The sequence below is a fragment of the Urtica dioica genome, chromosome 8, assembly GCF_054948205.1.
Source record: "Urtica dioica subsp. dioica isolate 48M chromosome 8, U.dioica_male_clone48M_v1_H2, whole genome shotgun sequence".
NCBI lineage: Eukaryota > Viridiplantae > Streptophyta > Magnoliopsida > Rosales > Urticaceae > Urtica > Urtica dioica.
The window spans coordinates 27,112,865-27,140,556 of record NC_142763.1 but is presented as its reverse complement, the minus strand read 5'-3'; the positions used below and the strand labels follow the sequence as shown (position 1 = coordinate 27,140,556).

Here is a 27,692-nt window from a genome sequence, read left to right as displayed (position 1 = left end):
ACCGGTTGCGTTGAGTCATGAATTACGGGTTACACTTGCATGTACGATGTTACAAGTGGGCTGAGGAATGTAACTTCTTTCAAATAATACATGTATGAAAATATCGACCTCACAACATCAACATGACAAGATTGATATAAAATAAAAAGATCAAATTCAAACTATAACTATTCGAGTAAGATCAAATTCACACTATAACTATACGAGTAAATGAACGGTAATAGTTTTATGATCCACTAGATAGATTGAGATAAAATAAAAAAGATCAAATTAACACCATAGCTAAACGAGTAAATGAACCGTGATAGTTTTATGGTCCACTAGATATATAGTCATAGTTTTATTTACATATCTGATTTATTATTTAGTCAATTTTTAATATTTTTTTGTAAATAACCATAAGTTATTATTTGCACGTTCAAAAAATATAACTGCAACAATTTATTTTTAAAAAATATGTGTAAATACGTTAAGTTTGTGACTATTTACTTAATATTTACCGAAGATTGGTTAAACCGTAATTTCGAAAATCTAAGTGGGTTAGCTTCCTATTTTTTTTTTAATTTAGTTTTATTCTTAGAATTAAATTGAGTAATACAACATCCTATTTTTTGGAATTAAGTGGATTAAAATTATATTTTTAAAATTAAAGTTCAATATAATTCCAATAAGACCTCATTCTTTTCTAGCGTGCACCAACTTAAAGTTGCTAAACCCTGAGAATTGCAGAAGCGGAGAGCGCGAAAAACCCTAACAAGAAATGGAAGACGCTCAGCTTGAATCCGGAGAATCAAACAAAGACGTTGAAGTCGCTCCGGCTCTCATTGCTGTCCATCCTTCTCAAGATTCCGTCGCCGTCGCCGTCGGATCCGAACTCCGAGTCTTCGACCTCCGGTAAGCTCTCTCTAACGATATCTTCTTTTAATCACCGCTTGAGCATTAAGCATTAGGAATGGTACAAGAAGGCTCGTACAAAAAAAAATGTTTTGAATTTTCTCATTCTGATGTAAAAAAAAAAGTGTTTTGATTTACAATCGGACCACGCATCAAGTGTCACTATGACGGAATTTCGACTCTGAATTCTATATTGGTACAGCCGTGACTGCGCTGTTACATTAGACCAAGGAAGTGGCGATTCTCATTGCAAATCGCTGAGGGCTATCCGTTATGGAGCTTACGGGAAGCTATTTGTCTCTGCTGGTGACGACAAACTAGTCAAAGTATGGTCAACGGAGACTTGGAGTTGCGGAACCACTGTGTAAGTCTTTCATGATGACCATGTGTATTGCTCTATGAAACGGTATAAGTATTGTTTTTGCAATGCTTTTGAAAAGGTTGTCTTTCTTGATTTTTCTTATTGTTTTACGGGCTGCTTTTGAGCAGGTTCTCAGAGAAAAGGGTGACTGCCATTGCCATAAGCGAGGACGGTTCATATGTCTGCTATGCTGACAAATTTGGAGTTGTTTGGGCCTTTTCTCTGGTTAATGAGTCAAAGGACGACACACGGCCTGAACCGATACTTTCTCATTATTGTAGTATCATTACTAGTTTGGTCCGTTCTTTCTTGGCAATTTCTGTATCTTCCTTTTTGTACAATGTTTCTTTACTTTTCCAAATCGTTGTTTATGCTTCTTGCTTGATTGGTATCTTTTAGCAATTGTACAGGAATTTATGAAATAAATAAGTACATTCTGTTTGTATTATTCGCAGGAATTCTCGCCGGATGGAAAGTATATTATAAGTGCGGACAGAGATTTTAAAATTCGGGTACGCCATAGCTCAAACATAGTTCCCACATAACTTTGTAAGAATTGTGTTATGGATTGTAATGACAAACTATGTATATATATATATGTATATATATATATATGTGTATATATATATATATATATATATGTACCAGGTTACAGTGTTTCCTAAGAACCATGTAGAGAATGGTGCTCATGAGATACAAAGTTTTTGCCTTGGGCATACAGAGTGCGTTAGTTTTTGTTTATTTATTTATTTTACCGTCCAAAGTAATTTTCTGGTACTTGTCTATTATATTGGCTCTGAACCTTTTTCCTATGTCTATGCAGGTTTGTTACCTCCCTTGCCTTTGTATGCAATCCGGATCTCATGGTCTCTGGGAGTGGTGATTCTACTGTTAGTTCTCCAAATCGATTACACTCGTAATGTTGTTTACAGTCTCACTCTAGATTGTTGCCTGAGGACCGTATGTCATATTTTCTCAGGTCCGCATGTGGGATATTTCCTCTGGGTCGCTTCTTGATACTTGTGACCTTGGAGAGAAGGTGATTTAACTGTTCTATGCTTGGGTTTTTCTGCTCTAAACCGTTCTTGCTTTTGGTCTCGAACTGACAGTTTTCTGGCAAAATGACGGGCTTGTTACATATTCTATCAGTACTTCTCTACTGAAATTTAAGATTTCTTCGACTTTCTTTTTGTAGGCAGGACTTTCGGAGTCAAATGGTGTACAACCAGAATGCCATTATGCAGTCACTGACATATGCACTATCGAAGGCGAGTCACTTGTTGCGGTAGCTATCCAAAGGTTAGTTCAGTAAGATTTTTTGGCATCTTTATTCATGCACCGTTCTCTCTGATGTGTGTATATATATAACCCAAATCAAAATATCTTGACGCAGTGTGCAAGGAATAGTATTGTTAAACTGCAATATTTCTGCTCAAACTCTCTCTTTTTCCAAGGTAACAATACAACTGTTCTCTCTTGTCAATATCATGTTTAAAATTATTTGCGAAATTGATTATAGGGGCAATTTCTTGGAAATCATTTCAATATTAGTGTGTAAACAGTGATACTGTGTTGACACACATAAAAATTTGAATCAGGAAGTCACAAGTCATTTTAAAGCATTTAGATACCCGATATTTGTGTTGTACCTGTTAAGGTTCATGAGAATACTGAGTTACAAAGTTTATTTGGCCCGTGAAAATATTATACTTTTCATGTTTAGACCTAACTTTCATCTAGTAAATGTAACTGAGGCAGGCGTGTGAGCTTCTAGTAAATGTAACTGAGGCAGGCGTGTGAGCTTCTAGTAAATGTAAGGATAGAGTCACAAGGTAAATTGAAAAAACAGATATTAAAAGTTTTTCGATGACATATGTATAAAATTAAAAACTAAATATCAGCAGGATAAAATTTCTCAACCCGTGATAAAAAAAAAAAATCTTTACCGCACACAACCTCAAGCTATTTAGCTTCGCACACATGTATGATGACGAGGTTAACATACAAAGAAAAACAGATAAAAACACGTTTGCATAATTTGCTCTCTCAACAGGTGGTTTTAATCGGCGGAGGGACATTTATTCCCACGAGCATTCGAATGAGCAATTCAACGGGGCTGTTGTGGATGGTCACAGGAGTCTCTAATATACCTGATTCAGACTGCGGAAATTTGGCCCGTGTCAGGGCTATCTCCATTTCAAAGAAAAGCGAGTCCGAGTCTGATCAGAGTGAGGCTTTGGTGCTGGATGATAACAAGATACCAGGGGCAACGAAACTGCTTGAGAAATTGCAGGGCAGTTTGTCATACAGTGAAGAGGCTTTTGTAGCCGCTGCTGAAGCTGTGAAAACGGCAATGAGCAATCTGCTTATTAAGAAGCACTACACTTCGGAAAACCGAGAGTTTAGGAAGAGAACAAGAAATGATAAGAAGACTAAAAAGTAGCACAATTTCTACCGAGCGGAGCAGAGCGGGCCCGAATTGTAGCAGTTTCTTTCTTTCTTTTCTGTGAGGATTTTATTCTTCGGATTTAGGTGGCAATTCAGCTACCTTTGTAGTTCCAGAGTTTTGTAACACTAGAGAGTTTAGAATCAAAAGCATTTGTATATTTGGGATGTTGGTTCAGAAGCAACTACCCATATTTTGTTGTTTTTTTGTTGCTGAAAATCATTGTATCAGTATACCTCTAGCATCCACCTTTCAGTGAGGATATTTGGGACATATATGTATATATATATATATATATATATATATATATATATATAGAGAGAGAGAGAGAGAGAGAGAGAGAGAGAAGATATTCTAGACATAAAAATATTCGACATACTCCACAAAATCTGTCTTAAACCTTAAAAACAACGTTCGATCGTTAACAAAGCACACCATCAAACATATTAATTATAGATTGTACCACCATAAAAAGCACACCATCAAACATATTAATTATAGATTGTACCAACATATTCAGCTACAGCAACAAGAAATAAATTCACGAAAAAAGTAGCTTGTTTATCACGCTTCGGATTTTGAGAACGTTAGAGGTGTAGACTGGCTTCCAGAATTTGTTGAATCTGTGAAATAATTGCCCGAAGTGGAAGACGAAGCGTAAAACGAAGAATTCAAATCCAATGGAGGTATGACATATATTGGTTTAGGAAATTTCGGTGGGAGATTAGGCAATGGAGCTTCAAAATTCATAACATTCACGACGTTTTTGACTGGTGGCCTGAAAGAAGGATCAGGGTGGCAACACCACAACCCGACCGCAATTAGTCTTTCCATTTCTCTCTTATCGAATTCCATACTTAGCCTCATATCGGCGGCTTTGAGGGCTTGCCCTTGGCCGTAAAGATCCCACACCCACTCTACAAGGCTCACCTTTCGTGGGTCATCGTGCCGCTCAATGGGTCTTCTCCCACAACAAATCTCGAGGAGAACCACGCCAAAGCTGTACACATCGGACTCCTTACTCGCCTTCCCATTCATGACACACTCTGGAGCCATGTACCCCATTGTTCCCGCCAATATCGTGGTTTGCAAACCCATCTCATGGTCAGCAAATCGAGCCAGGCCGAAATCTCCGAGCTTGGCATTGAAGTTTGAGTCCAACATGACATTGCTCGACTTGATGTCTCTGTGCACAACGCACCGTTCCCACTCTTCGTGGAGGTACAACAGAGCCGAGGCCAATCCATGGGCTATTATGTTCCTTGCTTCCCATGTCAACGGCTCTTTACTCTCGAAGAGGTGTTTGTCAAGGCTCTGGTTAGGCATATACTCGTAGACGATGATGAACTCTCCTTTTGTGTGGCACCAACCGATGAGTTTGACCAAGTTCTTGTGTCGCAAACTGCTTATGATCGTCACTTCCGCCACGTATTCCTTTCTCCCTTGGCTCGACTGTTTCGATATCCTCTTCACCGCGACTTCGGTGTTGGATTCGGTCAAGAGTCCCTTGTAGACACCCCCAAACCCGCCCTCTCCGAGCTTTCCTTCATCGGAGAAATCCCCCGTGGCCAGCCTTAGCTCATGGTACGTGAACCTCTTCGGCCCGGCTCCCCTTTCAAACTCTCCATCGAACAATGCGTCATCTTCATCCTCCCCGTCACCTCTTCTTTTCTCCCGAAAAACAAACCACAGCACTCCTATTCCACAGATCACCAACACCAAGACACCCAAACCCACAGCCAAGCCAATAACCAAACCCTTATTCTTTCCCTTCGGTTTATGATCAATCGCGTCCAAGCTGGAGTTAAACGACCAAGAATAAACGCTATGCGTCTGCATGGATGCCCCGGTAGCCGCGCTGAAACCAACCATAATCTTCTCAGGCAAGAACTGCCTCAAATCCACTTTGTAGGACAACACATGATAATCAAAACTAAAAGCCGTACTTTGATTGTAAGTCAAGAAAACGCTTAGGTTATGAGTAGTCGAGTTATATCTCACCCACGCACTTCCGACCATGCCATCTCTCAACAACACGGGCGCGGTGGTCTCCGATCTGATGGAATTGATATCGATCCCCACGTGAGAAAACGACGGCGGGTCCCAATCGGGATTGCGAAAGTTGTCGAACTCGACGGCCACGAAATGGTTGAGGCTCTTGTTGAGGTGGTTAGGCGCGGGTAGAGAAAGGCCGAGCGCGCCTCCGCTGGAGTTTTCGGGAATGGAGGCATTGAATGGGGCGAGGAAGAAGGCCATCCCGTCTCCTCTGCCCGAGGCGTTGCTCATCTCTTTTATGGAGAACGTGAAGTGGGTTTCGAAGTCGGTGAGCTGCCCCGTGCGGTTGTCCCAGAGCTGGACCGGGTCCCGGTACGAGGCCCGGCCGTAGCTGAAGCCGAGGAACATGTTGAACTGGTTGGTTGTGAGCTCCAAAGAGGATGTGGAGCGAGTTGCGTTTCCCTCCAAATCGATCCCCTCTGTCGTCTGGTTGAAACTCGTGAAGTTCAAGCTCGTACCTGCGCTTCCTTGCGTAGCGAGCTTCATCATAATCATCACCAACGTTATCAGCGTTGTACTCGTCTTCATACTTGATCTCGATCCTATGATCATCAACAGAATGGGAATATGTTATGAAAATCTCTCTCTCTCTCTCTCTATCTCTCTCCTATGTGCAACGACTTAAACTTCTCTTCTATGATCAATTCGTACCTAACATCAATTTGACGTGTTCTCCATTTTAGAAGTCTCCAGCTTCTCATATTCAATAATTCAAGTTATGCCTGATCTTCAATTCTCTCTCATACTATTATCATTCCCATGTTGAATTTTCTTCAGTCAAATATTAATACACGTCAATTTTGACAGGTACTAGTTCCGATTTGTCACCTGGTCATTTGTGGGCAATAAATATATGGTCATTTCGAATGCATGTACCTGGCTGGAATAGTCGAATTTTAAGCCTTCTTTTATAGGTTTTTTTTTTTCCCCCTTCAAGGGTAAATTGCATATTTACCTGAATTGTATATCTTTTCAGCAGTGATTTAAAAAAAAAAAAAAAATCTTTTCAGCTAGTCCCACTTAAGAAAAATAACGGTGAGTGTAGTCTCAGTATTGTATATTCTTTAAATTTGCCCAATATATCCATGAAAATATATGGAAGGAAAAAAATATTATTAGTTTGCTAAGCTATCGATAGACATGGAGATTTTAAACTTAACCCCCTAGGCCAGCCTACATGACAAAACCCCCGAAACCTCCTTCTCCGAGCTTCCCATGATCTTTGGAGAATAATCCCCAGTGGCCAGTCTTAGCTTGTGGTACGTGAACCTCTTCGGCCCAGATCCACTTGATTTTTGTGATACAAATTAAATCTATTGACGAAGAAACAAGACTAAAAGCATACTAGTTGAATTTTGGAGGTCTCCGTCTTAAACAAGAAAATAGTTGAATAACTCGATTACACCATTTCAAATAGATAGGTGTTGATTTTTTTCAAGGTAAAGTAGAATGACTAAAGGTATAGGAGAGGTCTTGAGATAGAAGAGAGAGATAAATATGAATACTAATTGATGAACGGATTTGAGATATAAGAGAAAAAAAACACACGAATATTTGGTCTGAACCAAAGATTAAAATATCGATACTGATATCGATATCTAAGTTCTGATTTTACTGATATATCGAGTATCGACGTATATATCGACGAGCATCTTATAATAATTTCAATACCGAGTACCGATGATATATCGATTAAAATCTTATAACAAATAGATATTATGTATATATCATTTAATGATACATGTAACAATTATATTATATATATAACATATCTATATAGTAAATGTAACTGAGGCAGGGGTGTGAGCTTTTAGTAAATGTAAGGATAGAGTCACAAGGTAAATTAAAAAAAACAGATATTAAAAGTTTTTCGATGACATACGTATTAAATTAAAAACTAAATATCAACAGGATAAAATTTCTCGAACCGTGATAAAAAAAAATATTTACCGCGCACTTAACACAACCTCAAGCTATTTCAAGCTTCGCGCACACGTATGATGGCGAGGTTAACATACAAAGAGAAACAGATAAAACACGTTTGCGTAATTTTGCTCTCTCAACAGGTGGTTTTAATTGGCGGAGGGACATTTATTCCCACAAGCATTCGAATGAGCAATTCAACGGGGCTGCTGTGGATGGTCACAGGAGTCTCTAATCTACCTGACTCAGACTGCGGAAATTTGGCCCGTGTCAGGGCTATCTCCATTTCAAAGAAAAGCGAGTCCGAGTCTGATCAGAGTGAGGCTTTGGTGCTGGATGATAACAAGATACCAGGGGCAACGAAACTGCTTGAGAAATTGCAGGGCAGTTTGTCATACAGTGAAGAGGCTTTTGTAGCCGCTGCTGAAGCTGTGAAAACAGCAATGAGCAATCTGCTTATTAAGAAGCACTACACTTCAGAAAACCGAGAGTTTAGGAAGAGAACAAGAAATGATAAGAAGACTAAAAAGTAGCACAATTTCTACCGAGCGGAGCAGAGCTGGCCCGAATTGTAGCAGTTTCTTTCTTTCTTTTCTGTGAGGATTTTATTCTTCGGATTTAGGTGGCAATTCAGCTACCTTTGTAGTTCCAGAGTTTTGTAACACTAGAGAGTTTAGAATCAAAAGCATTTGTATATTTGGGATGTTGGTTCAGAAGCAACTACCCATATTTTGTTGTTATTTTTGTTGCTGTATACCTCTAGCATCCACTTTTCAGTGAGGATATTTGGGATATATATATGTATATATATATATATATATATATATATATATATATAGAGAGAGAGAGAGAGAGAGAGAGAGAGAGAGAGAGAGAGAGAAGATATTCTAGACAAAAATATTCGACATACTCCACAAAATCTGTCTTAAAACCTTAAAAACAACGTTCGATCGTTAAGAAAGCACACCATCAAAACATATTAATTATAGATTGTACCAACATATAAAGCACACCATCAAACATATTAATTATAGATTGTACCAACATATTCAGCTACAGCAACAAGAAATAAATTCATGAAAAAAGTAGCTTGTTTATCGCGCTTCGGATTTTGAGAACGTTAGAGGTGTATATTGGCTTCCAGAATTTGATGAATCTGTGAAATAAGTGCCCGAAGTGGAAGACGAAGCGTAAAACGAAGAATTCAAATCCAATGGAGGTATGATATATATTGGTTTCGGAAATTTCGGTGGGAGATTAGGCAATGGAGCTTCAAAATTCATAACATTCATGACGTTTTTTACTGGTGGCCTGAAAGAAGGATCAGGGTGGCAACACCACAACCCGACCGCAATTAGCCTTTCCATTTCTCTCTTATCGAATTCCATACTTAGCCTCGTATCGGCGGCTTTGAGGGCTTGCCCTTGGCCGTAAAGATCCCACACCCACTCTACAAGGCTCACCTTTCGTGGGTCATCGTGCCGCTCAATGGGTCTTCTTCCGCTACAAATCTCGAGGAGAACCATGCCAAAGCTGTACACATCGGACTCCTTACTCGCCTTCCCATTCGTGACACACTCTGGAGCCATGTACCCCATTGTTCCCGCCAATATAGTCGTTTGCAAACCCATCTCATGGTCAGCAAATCGAGCCAGGCCGAAATCTCCGAGCTTGGCATTGAAGTTTGAGTCCAACATGACATTGCTCGACTTGATGTCTCTGTGCACAACGCACCATTCCCACTCTTCGTGGAGGTACAACAGAGCCGAGGCCAATCCGTGGGCAATTCTGTTCCTTGCTTCCCAAGTTAGTGTCTCCTCGGTTTTGAAGAGGTGCTTGTCGAGGCTCTGGTTGGGCATGTACTCGTAGACGAGGATGAACTCGCCTTTTGTGTGGCACCAACCGATGAGTTGGACCAAGTTCCTGTGCCGCAAACTGCTTATGATTGTCACTTCCGCCACGTATTCCTTTCTCCCTTGGCTTGACCCTTTCGATATTCTCTTCACCGCGACTTCGGTGTTGGATTCAGTCAAGAGTCCCTTATAGACACCCCCAAACCCGCCCTCTCCGAGCTTTCCTTCCTCGGAGAAATTCCCCGTGGCCAGTCTTAGCTCATGGTACGTGAACCTCTTCGGCCCAGCTCCCCTTTCAAACTCTCCATCGAACGACGTGTCATCTTCATCCTCGTCACTGCTTTTCCTCCAACAAACATACCAAAACGCTCCCATTATTCCGCAAATAATCAACAAAACACCAGAACCCGCCGCTAGTCCGATAACCATAGACTTATTTCCTTCCCCTTCATCAATCACGTCCAAGGTAGAACGAAACGACCAAGAAAAGACGCTATGCGTTTGCATGGAATCGCCGGTTCCGGCGCTGAAACCAACCCTAACCTTCTCCGGCAAGAACTCCTTTAAGTCCACCCGGTACGACAACACATGATAATCAAAACTAAACACCGGATCTCGTTCGTAGGTCAAGAAGACGCTTAGGTTATGAGTAGTGGAATTGTAACTCACCCACGAGGTTCCAAGCGAACCGTTTCTCATCCTCAGGTCGGTCAGCAGCGCGGTGGCCTCCGATCTGATGGAATTGACGTCGATCCCGACATGAGCCGAGCTCGGATCCCATTCAGCGTTCGTAAACGTGTCGAACTCGACCGCCACAAAGTGGTTGAGGCTCTTGTTGAGGTGGTTAGGCGGAGGGAACGAGAGCCCGAGAGCGCCTCCGCATGAGTCATCTGGGACGGTGGAGCCAAAGGGCGCGAGGAAAAAGGCCATTCCGTCCCCGCTGGCCGACTCTTTGCTAGTCTCCCTTATCGAGAAGGTGAAGTGGGTGTCGAAGTCGGTGAGCCGGCCGGTACGGCGGTCCCAGAGTCGGAGTGGGTCCCGGTACGAGGCTCGGCCGAAGCTGTGGCCGTGGAAGGTGTTGACGAGGTTGTTGGTTGTGAGCTCCAGGGACGCGGTGGACCGGGTCGCGTCTTTCTCCAGCTCGATCTCCTCCGTCGTTTGGTTGAATCTCGGGAAGTTGAACCGGGTTATTGACCTGCCTTGCTTCGCAAGCATCATCATAATCGCCAACGTTAGCAACGACATAACTGTTCTCGTCTTCATCCGATCGGTGATGGACAACAGATATATCTCAAAATTTTTAGCAACTCTCTGATCTCTCTCGAAAGTATCAGTGTTTCTATATCAACTGGACTTTTCTTCTTTTATGATCAATTCGCACTGAACACCAATTTTGACCCAGCTATACTCATGAAGATTATTCACAAGGCCATCGTTGTCCGCAATAAATATGTGGTCGTTGCTCGAATTGTATGACTTGTCTCAGTTTTCCCTCAAGAAAAATAACGATAATTTAGCCTCATGTGTACGCTAGGATATTTTTTTGTCTTCATATATCTACCAATGTGCTCCATCAATCTATGTAAGACATGGAAGAAAATGTACTTTATAACACAATTATAATTTGCTAAATTTTCGACATACATGGAGATTTTAAAGTTAATTTGATAGACATTTGAATTATAAATCAAGAAAAAATAATTAAAATCTTAAAACTCTATAAAAGTTAATTTAAGAATTTCGTTTCAAATCTCTCAACACCAACGGCGATTAAAATAGCTTTGAAACACAATAATGATTACTACTTTATAAAATTATATCCCGTTAGTAGCTCTGAAATGACGGCATAAATAGTTAATATTTTAAAAAACGTACACTTAAATATTTATTCTTTTTTCGCGGAAAAAATAACTAAGTCAGATGCACCGTCAAACTAAGTCAGTTAAATTTGACGGAAATCCACGTGACATTTTCAGATCAAACACGATTTAACATTTTTTTTCTTCAGAAAATTAGCTAAAAATTAATAATATCATTTTAATAATATTTTTTTAATTATAAATGAATTTATATTATAATTAGGCCTTAACAATATTATTAAAATGATTTTATATTTATTTAAATTAACCAAGCATGAATAATATTCTTTATTATAGAAAAATGCTTAATTAATTTTTTAATATAAAAAACGTTTTTAATAATATCATTATTGCTTGATGTATAATAATAGATGTATATATATATATATATATATATATATATATATATATATATATATATTAGGTGGGAAGTTAAAATTACCCTAAATATATAATTCTATACGTAATTTAACAAAAAAAAAATCTATTGATTAGATGTTTTGTAACTCAAATAACTTCTTTTATTATTATTATTATTATTAAAGGCCTCATAAAATAAAACATAAAAAAAGATGAAATTTGGTAAAAGGATACTAGCTTCAAGGCTCACCCGCAGTTTGTTCAAGCAATAGAGACCCTTGAACCCGCCCTCTCTCAGTTTCCATTCCTTAGAGGAATCTTCTGTGTGTTAAGATTTATTTTCAAATCCGACCTAAAATAAGAAAACGAAACACATAATTACGAAGAACAATAACACACACAGTTTATAGTGGTTTACTTCCAATGCGAAAACTACATCTATTTTCCCGCTGCAAATTCTCACTAAACCCAAATTCGAGAGAAAAAAAGTGTTTAAAACTCTGTTGCGCTCTACACAGACAATCGGCACATAGGGTATTTATAAGAGAACATGCTAGGCCGATCCACGAATCATCGTCGTAAGTTCTTCAGCCGTCAAGCCGATCGATTAAGCTCCACAATTCAACACTGTGGCCAGTCTTAGCTCGTGGTATGTGAGCCCGGCTCCCCTTTTAAACTCTCCATTGAACAAAATGTCATTTTCATCCTCGACGTACTCCTTTTCCTCACGCAAACATACCACAACACTCCTAATCCGCAAATAATCACCAAAACCCACCGCTAGTTTCTTAACAAAACTCATGTTTCCCTCCCCTTCGTCAATCACGTCCAAGGTAGAACGAAACGACCAATAAATTAAGCTATGCGTCACCATGGATTATTAAATCGACATGTAATTTTACATCTGAAATTATAATGAAAGTTTATTGCCAATTTTTTTCCCGCAATGATTCCAGAAATTTGTTCAACAGTTTTCTCTAATAATTTTTTTACAGTGAGTAATTTTTTAATTTCAGAATTTTAGCTATATTTTTGGGTAACTAATTCTTTCAGATATAATTCATAGTTCCCAAAGTTACATTTCTAATCATATTAATAACAGAATATAAATATCCACCAAATATATTCTAAACATACAGAATCCAACATAGAGCACAAAATCTACTTTAAATTATCTAAACATCATTCGATCATTAATAAAGCACAACATCAAACTTCACACACATAACAGACTAACAGTCCTATATTATTTTACCATATACAAATATATTAATCGGCAACACAGATTAAATTAAAAGAACAATAAGGCTTGTTTCAAACATTTCGGTTTGTGAAAGTGTTGGAGGTTTAGACAGAGTCTTGGAATTTTGATGAGTCCGTTAAATAATTGGTTGATGTGGAAGAAGATGCGTAAAATGAAGAATTCACGATGGATGGGGGTTCAAAATACATTGGTTTCGGTAATTTCGATGGAAGACTAGGCAATGGCGCTTCGAAATTCAGAACATTCACAATGTGTTTCATAGATGGCCTAAAAGAAGGATCAGGGTGGCAACACCACAGCCCTACCGCCATCAGTCTTTCCATTTCTTGCTCGTCGAATTCCATACTTAGTCTTGCATCGGCAGCTTCGACAGCTTTCCCTTTACCATATAGATTCCACACCCACTCCAAGAGGCTCACCTTCGACGGCGATAGAAACATATACCGAATTTAGGGGGGGTCAAATGTCAAAAATTATAACATCAGCGTAAAAGTAAATATATAATAATTTTAAGAAGGGCTAAATTTAAATTTAAGAATTATATTAAATAAGTTTTAAATTATTCATCCTAAATTTCTAAATTTAGAGAACTTAATCCATTTATTGCTTTTTTTTTATTACTACCAAGTGGTTAGCTTGGTTGACATCACCTCCTTTGTGAGGTTTATAAAAGTTTGGGTTCAACTTTCACAAATGTAAATTTCTTCCATACTCTGAAGTTTAAAGATTATATTACTAATTTGTGCTTCAGTGTCTAATATATTTTTTGATGTAAATAATGAAAATTTTAAAAGAATTGCTTATTTTATTACAAAAATTAAATAATATATTACGCATATTAAAAAAACCCAAAGAGAGTAGAATTATAAATAAAAATTAATAATAATAAAACCAAAAATTGAGGGTGGGCCGACTATGCCCGTCGTTGCTCACCTTTTGCGAGTCTTCGTGTCGCTCAATGGGTCTTCTCCCACAACAAATCTCGAGGAGAACCACGCCAAAGCTGTACACATCGGACTCCTTACTCGCCTTTCCATTCGTGACACACTCTGGAGCCATGTACCCCATTGTTCCCGCCAATATAGTCGTTTGCAAACCCATCTCATGGTCAGCAAATCGAGCCAGGCCGAAATCTCCGAGCTTGGCATTGAAGTTTGAGTCCAACATGACATTGCTCGACTTGATGTCTCTGTGCACAACGCACCGTTCCCACTCTTCGTGGAGGTACAACAATGCCGAGGCCAATCCATGGGCTATTCTGTTCCTTGCTTCCCATTTCAACGGCTCTGGTTGGGCATATACTCGTAGACGAGGATGAACTCTCCTTTTGTGTGGCACCAACCGATGAGTTTGACCAAGTTCCTGTGTCGCAAACTGCTTATGATTGTCACTTCCGCCACGTATTCCTTTCTCCCTTGGCTTGACCCTTTCGATATCCTCTTCACCGCGACTTCGGTGTTGGATTCGGTCAAGAGTCCCTTATAGACACCCCCAAACCCGCCCTCTCCGAGCTTTCCTTCATCGGAGAAATCCCCCGTGGCCAGCCTTAGCTCATGGTACGTGAACCTCTTCGGCCCGGCTCCCCTTTCAAACTCTCCATCAAACAATGCGTCATCTTCATCCTCCCCGTCACCTCTTCTTTTCTCCCAAAAAACAAAGTATAGCACTCCTATTCCACAGATCACCAACACCAAGACACCCAAACCCACAGCCAAGCCAATAACCAAACCCTTATTCTTTCCCTTCGGTTTATGATCAATCGCGTCCAAGGTGGAGTTAAACGACCAAGAATAAACCCTAATCTTCTCAGGCAAGAACTGCCTCAAATCCACTTTGTAGGACAACACATGATAATCAAAACTAAAAGCCGTACTTTGATTGTAAGTCAAGAAAACGCTTAGGTTATGAGTAGTCGAGTTATATCTCACACACGCTCTTCCGACAATGCCATCTCTCAACGACACGAGCACGGTGGTCTCCGATCTGATGGAATTGATATCGATCCCCACGTGAGAAAACGACGGCGGGTCCCAATCGGGATTGCGAAAGTTGTCGAAGTCGACGGCCACGAAACGGTTGAGGCTCTTGTTGAGGTGGTTAGGCGCGGGAAGAGAGAGGCCGAGCGCGCCTCCGCTGGAGTTTTCGGGGACGGAGGCGTTGAAGGGGGCGAGGAAGAAGGCCATCCCGTCTCCGCTGCCCGAGGCGTTGCTCATCTCTGTTATGGAGAACGTGAAGTGGGTTTCGAAGTCGGTGAGCCGCCCCGTGCGCTTGTCCCAGAGCTGGACCGGGTCCCGGTACGAGGCCCGGCCGTAGCTGAAGCCCAGGAACATGTTGAACTTGTTGGTTGTGAGCTCCAACGAGGATGTGGAGCGAGTTGCGTTTCCCTCCAGATCGATCCCCTATCTGTCGTCTGGTTGAAACTCGTGAAGTTCAAGCTCGTACCTGCACTTCCTTGCGTAGCAAGCTTCATCATAATCACCACCAACGTTAACAGCGTTGTACTCGTCTTCATACTTGATCTCGATCCCATGATCGTCAATAGAATGGGAAAATGTTATGAAAATCTCTCTCTCTCTCTCTCTCTCTCTCTCTCCTATGTGCAACAGTATATGGCTCTATATCTTTTTGCAACGGCTTAAACTTTTCTTCTATGATCAATTCGTACTGAACATCAATTTGACGTGTTCTCTATTTTAGAAGTCTCCAGCTTCTCATATTCAATAATTCAAGTTATGCCTGGTCTTCAATTCCCTCTCATATTATTATCATTTCCTTATATTTTCCATGTGGAATTTTCTTCAATCGAATATTAATAAACGTCAATTTTGACATGTACTAGTTCCGATTTGTCACCTGGTCATCTGTCGGCAATAAATATATGGTCATTTCGAATGCATGTACCTGGCTGGAATAGTCGAATTTTTAGCCTTCTTCTATAGGTTTAATTTTTTTTTTTCCCCTTCAAGGGTAAATCGCATATTTACCTGAATTGTATCTTTTCAGCTTGCGATTTTTTTTTTTTTAAAATAATTTTCAGCTAGTCCCACTTAAGAAAAATAACGGTGAGTGTAGCCTCAGTATTGTATATACTTAAAATTTGCCCAATAAAATTATATTCCGAGCTTCCCATCTTTGGAGAATAATCCCCAGTGGCCAGTCATAGCTTGTGGTACGTGAACCTCTTCGGCCCAGATCCACTTAATTTTTGTGATACAAATTAAATCTATAGACGAAGAAACAAGACTAAAAGCATACTAGTTGAATTTTGGAGGTCTCCGTCTTAAACAAGAAAATAGTTGAATAATTCGATTACACCATTTCAAATAAATAAGTTTTGATTTTTTTCAAGGTAAAGTAGAATGATACCGATATCGATATCTAAGTTTCGATTTTACTGATATATCGAGTATCGATAAATATATCGAGAGTATCTTATAATAATTTTAATACCGAGTACCGAAAATACCGATGATATATCGATTAAAATCTTATAACAAATATATATTATGTATATATCATTTAATGATACATGTAACAATTATATTATATATATATATATATATATATATATAACATATCTATATATTTTTATATCTATATATATTTACTAAAAGAATATAACATTTATTTGAATTTTGAACCACTTCATATGAATTTGAAGCAAGGAAATGCAAAAATAAAAATAAAAAAATTTAGTGTTATTTAGCTAACAAATAGAGTTCAGCTTATTGTGAAATTAAAAAATTGAAAGAAATCACTTCATATAAACCTATGTTGTACTATGAATTTTCAAAAGTAACAATGGGCTTTCGTCGGCCGAAGAACTCAACATCAAATTTTGAGCTTGTTTGGGACCATATAAATCGGTATTTGAGGAATAATTTTTTTTATTTTGGCTACTATAGTCATTTTTCCATAAAAATCAGTATTTGAGAAATAAAATCGATATTTAAGCTGTTATAATCATTTTTATACCGAACTTCCCATTTTTTTTTGTTGATTCGATGATAACACTACTAATACTGGGTTAAAGTTTGTTATTATATTCAAATACAACATATCAAAGAGGTGTAGTATTGTGATATTTTCGTATGCAAGTGCATGTGATCGTCCAAATAGTATAATCGTAAGAGCGAGTTGTTGCGATATTTTCGTATGCAAGTGCACGTAGTCGCTCAAGTAGTATAATATTAAGAACGGGTCGATCCCAAGAGGAATATGGTTAATCGAAAATCAAACGAGCTAGCAACGAATTGAATCAAGTAAACGATGGTGATTATTAACTACTTTTGAAGAAAATAAATAAAAGAATAAATAAACACGAATGGATGAATATGAGGAAGACAATGGCAACGACATCGCAACACTCTCCTATGGTCGGGATTCCTAGAACTACACACAATTTTTTGGCTCACTTTATTCACTAATCACACTCACATAATTACATTGCTAAGTCTCTCTCGAGCATCTAACAAACTATATATGTCAATACCGAATTTTTATCTCTTGATCTCTAACCCTAAAAATAGGACAAACACTACAAACAAGAGTTTACACACGATTCCATAGTAGTCTAACTGTCTCTAGCTTAGGATTGTACTACGCTGAAATAATTCTTGTGCACGATCAACCTAATCTTTTTCAAGCATAAAGTCAATCCTAAAAATCATGAATGAGGCCATGAATATTAAACAAGCAATAAGCACGAAATTAATTCAAGCGATAGACAATATGAACAGAAAAATACTTCAATTAAATAAACATGAATCCACAAACGTAATTCAGAAAAATCTAAGCAATCACCCTTAAGGAGTTCAGTTCATGGCGACGACGGTAACAGAAGTACAAAATTAATAAACTAAAACACTCCATGAAAACCATAATAAAATAAATAAACATAAACGCGAGTTCCAAGGATAGGGACAAGAATGAAAAACATTGAATTCACGGTTGTCAATCGCGACGAACGGTGATCTTTTTCTGCGGTTGCATTTTCTCTGCCAACGAGCAAAACAGAAAATAAAAACTTAATATAAAACCTAACTTAATATATAGGGTGTTTTTATGTTTTTTCGGAGCCTTAGAAGATGAAAACTGAGTAAAGATGTGAATCGGGAAAGTGCAGTTTTTTGTATTGCGTGGCACGCCCAGGAAATGGCGCGGTGCGCCATCTGAAATTTATGCTATTTGTGGAACACGCTTGGTGCTTGGATGCTTGTTGCTTCGGTCCGCATGGTGCGGCACGCCACTTTTTCTCTAGTGTGCATCGTTTTTGAAACGGTCATAACTTCTAGCTCCGATATTCGATTCTTGCAAATAAATATGCATTGGAAAGCTAAGAGAAAGCTCTATCAAATGGTGGAAATATATTCCAGAATGTTTTATAGAGAATCTCAAAATCATGCAGAAGAAGATATCGTATTTCTTGTTCCTCTCTAACTTGTTCGAAAAGTCTTCAAATCACCTCGAAATTGCTCTGTAAGTCACATGATGCGCTACTAACCTCCTTAACATCCAAATACTTTCTCAAACTTGAAATCAACTAAAAAATGCATTAAACCACATAAAATCACTCGAGATCGCATTAGATTCAAGCTCGGGAATATCGTGCAAAGCCATATGAAATACTCTTATCACTGGTCGATTCCACGAGAACTAATTTAACCGAAGAGCTAGAAACGAATGGAACTCGAGATTACAAAGGAGATTGTTAACTAAAATTAAAAAAAATAAATAAAACTCGAAATAAATGTGAATGAACGGATATGTAGAAGACAAGGGAAACGGTTTCACAAAACTCTCCTACGGTGGGGTTCCTAACACTACGTACAATCTTTCGGTTCACTATTTTCACTAATCACCCATACGTAATATTATCGCTAAAACTCTCTCGAGCATCTAACAACCTATGTCAATACTGAATTTTTATATCTCGATCTCAAAACTAAATATACAACAAGTATTACATTCGGGAGTGTACACACGACTCCGTAGCAGCCTAGCTATCTCTAGTCTTAGAAATGTACTACGGTTAACTAATTCTTATGCACGATTATTTAATCTTTCTCGAGCATCAAATAATTCCTAGAATTCATGAACGAGGTTGCGAATCTCATACAAGCATTACGAACAGAGTTAAATAAAGTGAAAGAGAAGACGAAGATGAAAAATACTACAATCAAAATAATGAATCCACAACGATATTCAAGCAAGTTAAGCTATCACCCTTAAAGGGCTTAGTTCATGGTGACGAGAGTAACATATGAAGAAAATAAATAAAAGAAAACCACGACAATCAAGCTAAAACAAATAATCATAAAAATATGAGTTTCAGAATTAAAGAGAAGAATATGAAATGTTGAATTGGTGATGGTGAACGGTCTACTTTGTGTCTGCAGCGCGCATTGATGTTTAAAATGCTCATAACTTCTTTATCCTATGTCATATTCGTGCAATAAATATGCATTGCAAAGATAAGATAAAGCTCTATTTAATTCTAGAAAGAACTAATCCAAAATTGTCGATGTAGAATCTCAAAATCATGCAAAATAGGACTTCGTGTTTCTTATTCCGCTTTAACTTGTTCGAAAATCCTTCGAATCAGCTCAAAATTGATCGACTAGCCTTAAAACAATTGTAGGTAATTAAGAACCTATAAAAAGAAAGAAAACTAGAAAAACTATCCAAATACCTCATAACTCGTTTCGATTCAAGTTTAAAAGTACACGATAAGTAATTATGAAATGTGCTTATCACGTAACTTCAATGTTACCCTACAACATTTAAAAAAAAAAAGAAAAAAAAAAGGTGGCCATTTTGTTGGAATTGATCTAGGGTTTAAGAAAAAGATTAAACGCTTCGGGAAGCGGCGGAATTTTAAAAAATTTCTTTTCAAGTAAAAACAGTTTTTACTAACCTAGACAAAGAACAAGTACATGTAATTAAAAACTAATATGAGCTAGAAGTTTACTAACCTTTCTTGAAGCTTGAACTTTGAAGAAGCTTTTGGAAAGTTTGCAACGCTAGTCTCCCCTCGCAGTACGTCTCTCTTTCTTTCCTCGGCACCTCGAGCAACCACGATAGTTTCTATCACTAAATCACTCGAAATAAAAGGAATCAGTGAGTGGACACTTTTAAACACTACGACTTAAGAACAAGTCTTGAAGTCGCAGAGCTAAACACTAGGTCGAGTGAGGACCTAGGTGCCAAAACAAGAATAATCGAAAATGAACTAGAAAGAGAGAGAGAGAGGAGTTCGGCCACAATGTCTAGAGAGAGAGTCTCTCAATCTCTAACTTGTGTGGAATGAATAGAATGAGAGGAATGAGGGTCCTATTTATAGGAGAAGGGTTGGCCTTGGAAAGAAGTAGTTTCCTCTTATTTTCCAAGCCTTTATGAGCAATCTTTATTGCCCATTCCCATCCAAGTCACACGGCCAACATGTGCCTTAATGACACCTTGGATTTGTTTCCTCTTTTATTCTTTGCTCTCTCTAAGCTTGTTTGGCCGAAATCCCTTATGCCTCTTAGAGGAAATTTGTTTCCTCTTTTTCTTTTGGCAAGTATCTTCATACATTAATGCACAAAAGGAACTCTCTTTCTCTTGGGTATTTGGGCGCCCATTATGTCTAGAAAAGGCTTCTAGAATTTTCTTCACTTGTTCATGACAACATAAGAAAAGGCCCATTTAGAATTTTCAATAAAATTCTTATGAAACGAAATTAATTCACGAGGCCCAATGATCAAGTCATGGCCGAGTGACATTAAGTCATCAAATGAACTTGTCAAAAAATTTATTGACATTCATTTCATCCTTTGTCTCAAAAGACAAAAATACCCTTTTAACTATTTTCGTTCTTGTTTTGACTTAGCTTCCAGTTTAACTATTCCTATCGATGTGATTCGTGACAGTGACCTCATGGACCCAAATGAACAAAGCTTGAGCTAAACACTTGGACTCAAAAGTTCACAAACCTTTTCCAAGTTTAGCTTAATGCCAACTGACTCCACTAAAGAGCTGACACTGAAAATCTCTCGGTTCAAATGAATTTATTTTCTACTCAAGAATTCACCTAATTATAATGAGCGGATCAACTGAATATTATCTATGCTACCCTTCATGAATGTCATCAGTTAGTCGGGATTTACTAAATTACCATTTTACCCTTCTAGCTGTTATTTCCTCAACTCATTTGTCGCTTGTGAATAAGTTAGAAACAATGTATTGACGAGGAGCTAACAAGTCACATTGTTTCATCCAAAAGAGTCAGGACTCAATTTGGACACTGGCCAGTTCATTTATTCACACTCCAAGGAACAAAGCATGAGGTGACATACATTGCATTTCAGCAATCGTGTACATGAATTCCATATCTATGAGAACTTCACAAAGTTACTCATGACATTCTCACAACTTAGTACTTCACCAATAGGCCCTGTTCGGAATCACATAGTGAGTCCGAACTCTGACTTTCTCAAATGAGAATACTAAGCTGTGAAATGGCATGTCTCATTTCAGGATTAAGGTAAGCATGATGCAATTCATACATAGTGACTTCGAGACATAAGAGGTTAAATGGTTTGTTCTTATCTTGTCTCTAGAAGTGCACTGGTCAATTCAGTACCTTCGGAAGATACCTAGAAGAACTATAGAGTCTCCAACTCTCAATGCCTCATAACCAGACATCATAGATTCTTCTAACAATCATACTGAGGTCAATAGTCCTTTGACCCTTAGATTGCGAATATATCGTTTTAAGCAAACTACGAAGAGTTTGTTCATGCAAATCTACATTTGTCTCTTCGTAAGTTGTTAAGTTTGTTTATGGACTAAAAGACTAAGGTTTTATCATAAAGCTTCAAACAAAGAAAGAATGAATGAACGTTTCAACTTTATATTAATGAATAAGCAATTACAAGCAAGAGTCTTCGTAAGACTATATTACATCAAATGTACACAAATAGACACTACTACTCTTCTTGTAGGCACCATTGACAACAAACTCCCACTTGACTCAAAGAAGATGTAAGTAGTCCTACATGCCTAATCCCTCTCGAAGTTGGTCGAAGACCATGTTCGCTAGGGCCTTGGTGAATGGATCTGCCAGAGATCTACTTCACCTCCACGTCTCTGCGTTACGCGATCTCTCGAATCAAATGGTATTTCCTCTCAATATGTTTAGAGCGCTTATGGCTTCTAGGTTCCTTTGAGGTAGCGACAGCCCCACTATTATCACAATAAAGGGTCATGGGCTCGTCGACGTTTGGAACAACTTCCAAATACTTAAGGAATTTTCTAAGCCAAACAGCCTCTTTGGATGCTTCACAAGCAACCACATATTCTGCTTCCATTGTGGAGTCAGCAATGCAAGATTGCTTAATACTCCTCCACACAACAGCTCCACCATTAAGGATGAACACAGATCCCGAAGTGGATTTCCTGGAATCCTTATCCGCTTGAAAATCGGAGTCGGTATATCCCGTCATAGTCAGGTCAGTACCTGAGTATGTAAGCATCAAGTTCCTAGTTCTTCGAAGATACTTAAGAACATGCTTAACAGCAGTCCAGTGCTCGGGTCCAGGGTTGGATTGGAAACGGCTAACTACGCCAACGGCGAAACATATATCAGGTCTAGGGCAAAGCATAGCATACATGAGGCTTCCTGCGGCAGAGGCGTAAGGAATTTTCCTCATGTCTTCAATCTCTTGTGCAGTCTTGGGAGACTGGTCCTTAGAGAGTGAAACTCCATGCCTAAAGGATGTTTGGCCCTTCTTGGAGTCTTGCATCGAGAAGCGATCCATTACCTTATCAATATAAGATGCTTGAGAGAGCGACAGGGTCCGGTTTTTCCTATCTCGAAAGATTTGGATCCCCAGAATGTACGCGGCTTCTCCTAGATCCTTCATTTCGAATTGCTTTGCCAACCAGACCTTAACCTCAGATAACTTACCCACGTCATTACGAATGAATAGTATATCATCGACATATAGTACCAGAAACACAACTTTACCTTCGTGTTTTAACTTGTAAACACAAGGCTCATCTATTGACTGTTCAAAGCCAAAAGCTCTTTATAGTTTCATCGAATCTAATATTCCATGACCTAGATGCTTGCTTTAATCCATAAATGGACTTAAGCAACTCACAAACCTTGGTCTCTTGACCTTCTTCCACGAAACCCTCTGGTTGAGCCATGTAAATGCGCTCGTCAAGATTGCCATTCAGAAAGGCTGTCTTGACATCCATTTGCCAGATCTCATAGTCGAGAGCTGCAGCTATGGATAGAAGTATGCGGATGGATTTAAGCATCGCGACTGGCGAGAAGGTTTCTTCATAGTCAATCCCTTCTTGTTGGGTATAACCCTTCGCCACAAGTCGTGCTTTGAACGTCTCGACGTTCCCATCAGGACCCCTTTTCTTCTTGTATATCCACTTACACCCTACGGGTTTAATCCATTCAGGAAGGTCTACAAGTTTCCAGACTTTGTTGACATACATCGAGTGCATTTCAACTTTCATGGCGTCAAGCCAAAGGTTTGATTCAGAACAAGCCATCGCTTGGCTATAGGAAACAGGGTCATCCATTCGGAGACGGCTACAAGAGAGTCTCCATAAGACATGTACCTGTCAGGCTTTTGAGTAGCCCTCACACTACGTCTAAGTACTACTTGACGAGATTCTGATGAGTTAGGTTGTGTTTCAGTTGGGGTAAGAACAGTTCTTACAGATGAGGTAGAAGCTTCCTCACCCGACTTTTCTTCAAGCACAATTTTGCTTCTAGGTTTTGCATCCTTCACAAAGTCATCCTCAAGGAAACGAGCATTCGTGCTAACGAAAGTCTTATCGTCCTCGGGACTATAGAAAGTAAAACCTTTGGTTTCCTTTGGATATCCCACAAACAGGCACAATTCTGACCTACTAGCCAACTTGCTAGTCTTTTGCCTTAGCACATGTGCAGGGCAACCCCAAATTCGGATGTGGCCCAAACTTACTTTACGGCCAGTCCATCTTTCATAAGGAGTACCAGGAACCGTTTTAGACGGAACTTGGTTTAGAATGTAAGCGGCTGTTTCGAGGGCATATCCCCAAAAGGAAAGAGGGAGTGATGAGTAACTCATCATTGATCTAACCATCTCCATTAGATCACGATTAAGAGACTGTTGTTTATTTTTTAGTTTTTAAATAAATTACATATATGGCGCGAATGAATAAAGATAAGTGGTGTTTATATATAAATATTATAGTCAACGTCAATGAAAAGTCAATAAAAAGAATATTTGTGACACTGTTGTCTATTTCAGGGTATAATTTCGTTATTTTAGTTAAACAGATGGTATAATTTCGTCATTTTAGTTAAACAGAGCGTATGAACTCGACATTTTTGAAAACCGAAGGTTAAACTTGACATTTCACTAAAACACATGGTATAAATGTGTTATTTTTCCTAAATGAAATGCTAAAGAATTTCAAACGATGTCATGTCATTATAATGACTATATACTTATTTATAAATACTTGTGGCTTAATTATTTATAAATTTGTTTAAATAAATAACTTTTATGGTAATATGCAAAGTAAACTTTCATGTATTTTTTTGTATGCCCTTCAAAAATTAAAGTTCCTCATATTTTTATTTTTATTTTAATTTTATGCTCCAATCAATCAAATGGTAGGGACCACACTCTAATCATAAAACAAAACCGCTTTTCTTTAAAGTTCGATATTTTTTTTTCTTAGTGCGAAGTTGGAAAATTCGTGGCGAGTTTTCAGGCAGGCATTTGAAGAGTGAAATAAAAGAGTGAAACCTTTAATTGGGACGTGTATATGAATTCCAAAAACCCACTTAGTAAAAGTGCAGCTTTGCCCTTAGATTGATCACATCAATGCAAAAGAAAAGCCTTTTATCTTTGTTATTCACCTTCATTGTAATGATGCCATTTTTCTCATAGGAATTAGCAAAGCAATCCAAATCTGCTCCAGGTCGAGAGAGAGAGAGATTAGAAGAGACACTGTTTGTGGTTCCACTTTCTTGTACAAAACTAAATTGCAGACTCTTTCAACATCTCTGCTCTTCACATGCTTTGCATGCGCTGTGATGATTAGGATTTAGTCTTTCTAGTTTTATAAGTCCAACAGAGTCCCAAAATATATAAATATTTATAAACCGACTAAGCTCTTTGTTTTGTCTTGTTTTTCTTCCCTTTTGGCCTTTCTGTGCTCAGTTTTTATGGAAGCCACGGAGATTTAGCAAAACATTTGGCCTCTGTCTCTCTCTCCTCTCTCTCTCTCTTTCTCACAGTAATTGTTTCTTGACCAAATAGGGAAAATAAAATAGAAAAAATTCCATTCATTTTCCTAACCGAGTCATTGACGGTTTCTGAGAGTAACCAAAAAAAAAAAAAAAAACTCTGGTATTAGAGTAGCGTTTCTCATTTATATTTTACTATTAGTAGTTTTCTATTAATATTAGTAGTAGTTTTATTTTGTTATTTTGAGTCTTCTAGTATTACAAATACCACACTCCTCAGTTTCTTTCTGCAGTAGAATTCTCTATCTTTCGGTTCGATAATCATTTTCAGGTATAAAAAATCTGTAACTTCCATACTCTTTCTATTATCTCTCAAATCTCTTCGCTTTTGCTTATACTGATCACTGATGAACAGAAAGAAGAAGAAAAAAACACAGATGATTACGCTGAGGAACAGATCTAGAGCGGTGACGAGCAAGCAAGCTTTAATGGCCGATCACACCTCTCAAACTCCTTCGCACGCACAAACTCAGAAGAGCGGATCAAAACCCCCTTCTTTCTTCGTCTCTCCAACGTTCAAAGCCTTCACGACTCATCAAAACGACGCCGCTCTTCTCAGCCCGACCTCGATTCTCGACTCTAAGCCCTTCTTCACTCTCAAAAACCCGTTCTTCCGCGCAAAGACCAAACCACCCCCGGGAAGCAAGCACCAACCGTGGGACGACACGTCAGAAGCAAGAGGAATCGGCCTGGTTCTGAATCTGAAGAACGACGACGCGTTCGAAGAGCGACGAAAGAGAAACGACAACGACGACGATCATCACCGGCGAAATAATAAAGTGGTGTTGGGGACTAAGCTCAGAGTCCGAATCCCGCCGACGGATTTCGGGACGAAGACGAGGAATATCCGGTCACACGTGTCGTCTTCCGTGCGGGCTCCGAGATCGGTGGTATCGGTGGATCAGGATTCCGAGAGCTACACGTGCGTGATCTCCCACGGTCCGGTGCCAAAAACCACTCACATTTTCGAGAATCGCGTCGTCGATCACAATCCCAAGAAGATCAGCTCTAATGCACGGCCTCGGAGCTTCCTCAGTTTCTGTCACACGTGCGAGAAAAATCTCGACCAGAACGTTGACGTTTACATTTACAGGTCTTTGACTATGCCTAAAATAGCTAATTTTATTTTCTTATCTTATCTATCTATTTTTTCTCTTTGAATTTTAGTATAGTTATTTATGGATTTAGTTTCTGGTTTTGTGTTATATATGCAGAGGCGAGAAGGCGTTTTGTAGCCGGGAATGTAGACACCGAGAAATGGTCTTGGATGGAATGGGAAATGAAGAATTTGATGATCATTCTATCAACAATAGATAGTTTTTTTTTTTTTTTTTTAAATTTCAGATCACTGGTCTTGTTGGTGATTAAATTGTTAGCTAAGTATGCTTTTAGTGGCATAGATCAGAGGATAAGATTTTGTAGATTAATAAGAAAGGCTGTTTCTTTTTTTTTTTTTTTCTTTTTTTTTTTACTGTTGTGTTGTTTGATCTTTCATCAATTTCATGCCCGCGTGGCTCCTCGATAATTCTTTGTTATCCTAATGTGACCAAATCTGATGAATTTTGATTAAACAAAATATTTCTCTGTTACCGTGCTGATGATGGTGATGATGACGACGATCGTAATATTTGTTTTTGTTATATGATTTGCTATCTACCAGTCGTAAGGGATATAATATAAGGGGTATTAATCATCTAAGAAATTTTTGTTTTGGTTATTGACTTCTTATACTATTAGTAGTAATATTAAATCGTTACGTTACTATGCAATAATGAGGAGAACTGCTTCGGTGTCTGTTCAATTTATTAATCAAGTTCAAGTGAGGATCGATTATTTCCGTCATAAGCTCTCTCTCTCTCTCTCTCTCTCTCTCTCTCTCTTAAGTCTTATCCGTTTGTGGTAACTAGTTTGGTCTAACGATAATCTCACACACACCTCGACGGAGAGGTTATGGGTTCAAACCCTCATGGGATGCAGAAATGCATGTCCCCTAAGATTTATTCTAATAAGTATATAATCTTGGCCAATAATGTCACCTATTATATAATTTTGGCCGATAGTGTCACCTGCGATTTGCGCTAATATATTATGTAATTCTAACCAACAGTGTCCCTACTAAAAAAAAAAAATAATAAATAAAATAAAATAAAATAAAAAATTCTTATCCGTTTGGCTTGTGACTATTTGCTAAAATTGTATCATATATTCATATTCATAATAATGTATGCTTTATTAATTATAAAAGAAAGGCAAAAAGCGGCACGTCTCGAGCCTCGAGGGAATAAAATAAGAAACTTTAGCCCTCTTTCCACAAAAAGAGAAAAGCAAAATATCAGACGAGTTTAAATGACGAGCAATAATTAAACATGG

The 27,692-nt window shown here is 38.5% G+C and overlaps 3 protein-coding genes and 2 pseudogenes across 5 annotated transcripts; 2 read left to right on the top strand and 3 right to left on the bottom strand.

Moving 5' to 3' along the window:
* Positions 1-693: 693 nt before the first annotated feature.
* Positions 694-8,433, top strand: TRM82 (Transducin/WD40 repeat-like superfamily protein). Of its 2 annotated transcripts, none has more exons than XM_089622962.1 (10): positions 694-894; positions 1,097-1,258; positions 1,384-1,552; positions 1,711-1,767; positions 1,904-1,977; positions 2,079-2,145; positions 2,235-2,294; positions 2,451-2,554; positions 2,649-2,709; positions 7,823-8,433. In XM_089622962.1, exons 1-10 carry the CDS (start codon positions 761-763, stop codon positions 8,210-8,212), a joined length of 1,278 nt encoding a protein of 425 aa, XP_089479088.1. In that variant the 5' UTR covers positions 694-760; the 3' UTR covers positions 8,213-8,433. The 2 variants fall into 2 exon arrangements, with proteins under 2 accessions (XP_089479088.1, XP_089479087.1); XM_089622961.1 differs by lacking the exon at positions 7,823-8,433 and adding an exon at positions 3,309-4,012.
* On the bottom strand, positions 4,043-6,494 carry LOC149388774 (L-type lectin-domain containing receptor kinase IX.1-like). Its single transcript, XM_089622960.1, has 2 exons — positions 6,408-6,494; positions 4,043-6,298 (listed from the first exon to the last, which is right to left on the bottom strand). Exons 1-2 carry the CDS (start codon positions 6,412-6,414, stop codon positions 4,266-4,268), a joined length of 2,040 nt encoding a protein of 679 aa, XP_089479086.1. The 5' UTR covers positions 6,415-6,494; the 3' UTR covers positions 4,043-4,265.
* A 140-nt stretch (positions 8,434-8,573) lies between the features above and the next one.
* LOC149388772 (L-type lectin-domain containing receptor kinase IX.1 pseudogene) lies at positions 8,574-10,950 on the bottom strand (annotated as a pseudogene).
* A 2,083-nt stretch (positions 10,951-13,033) lies between these two features.
* On the bottom strand, positions 13,034-15,728 carry LOC149388771 (L-type lectin-domain containing receptor kinase IX.1-like; annotated as a pseudogene).
* A 9,003-nt stretch (positions 15,729-24,731) lies between these two features.
* On the top strand, positions 24,732-26,911 carry LOC149388770 (protein MARD1-like). Of its 2 annotated transcripts, XM_089624463.1 has the most exons (3): positions 24,732-25,593; positions 25,678-26,415; positions 26,537-26,911. In XM_089624463.1, exons 2-3 carry the CDS (start codon positions 25,700-25,702, stop codon positions 26,637-26,639), a joined length of 819 nt encoding a protein of 272 aa, XP_089480589.1. In that variant the 5' UTR covers positions 24,732-25,593; positions 25,678-25,699; the 3' UTR covers positions 26,640-26,911. The 2 variants fall into 2 exon arrangements, with proteins under 2 accessions (XP_089480589.1, XP_089480588.1); XM_089624462.1 differs by lacking the exon at positions 24,732-25,593 and having other exon boundaries at positions 25,602-26,415.
* The last annotated feature ends 781 nt before the right edge of the window (positions 26,912-27,692 follow it).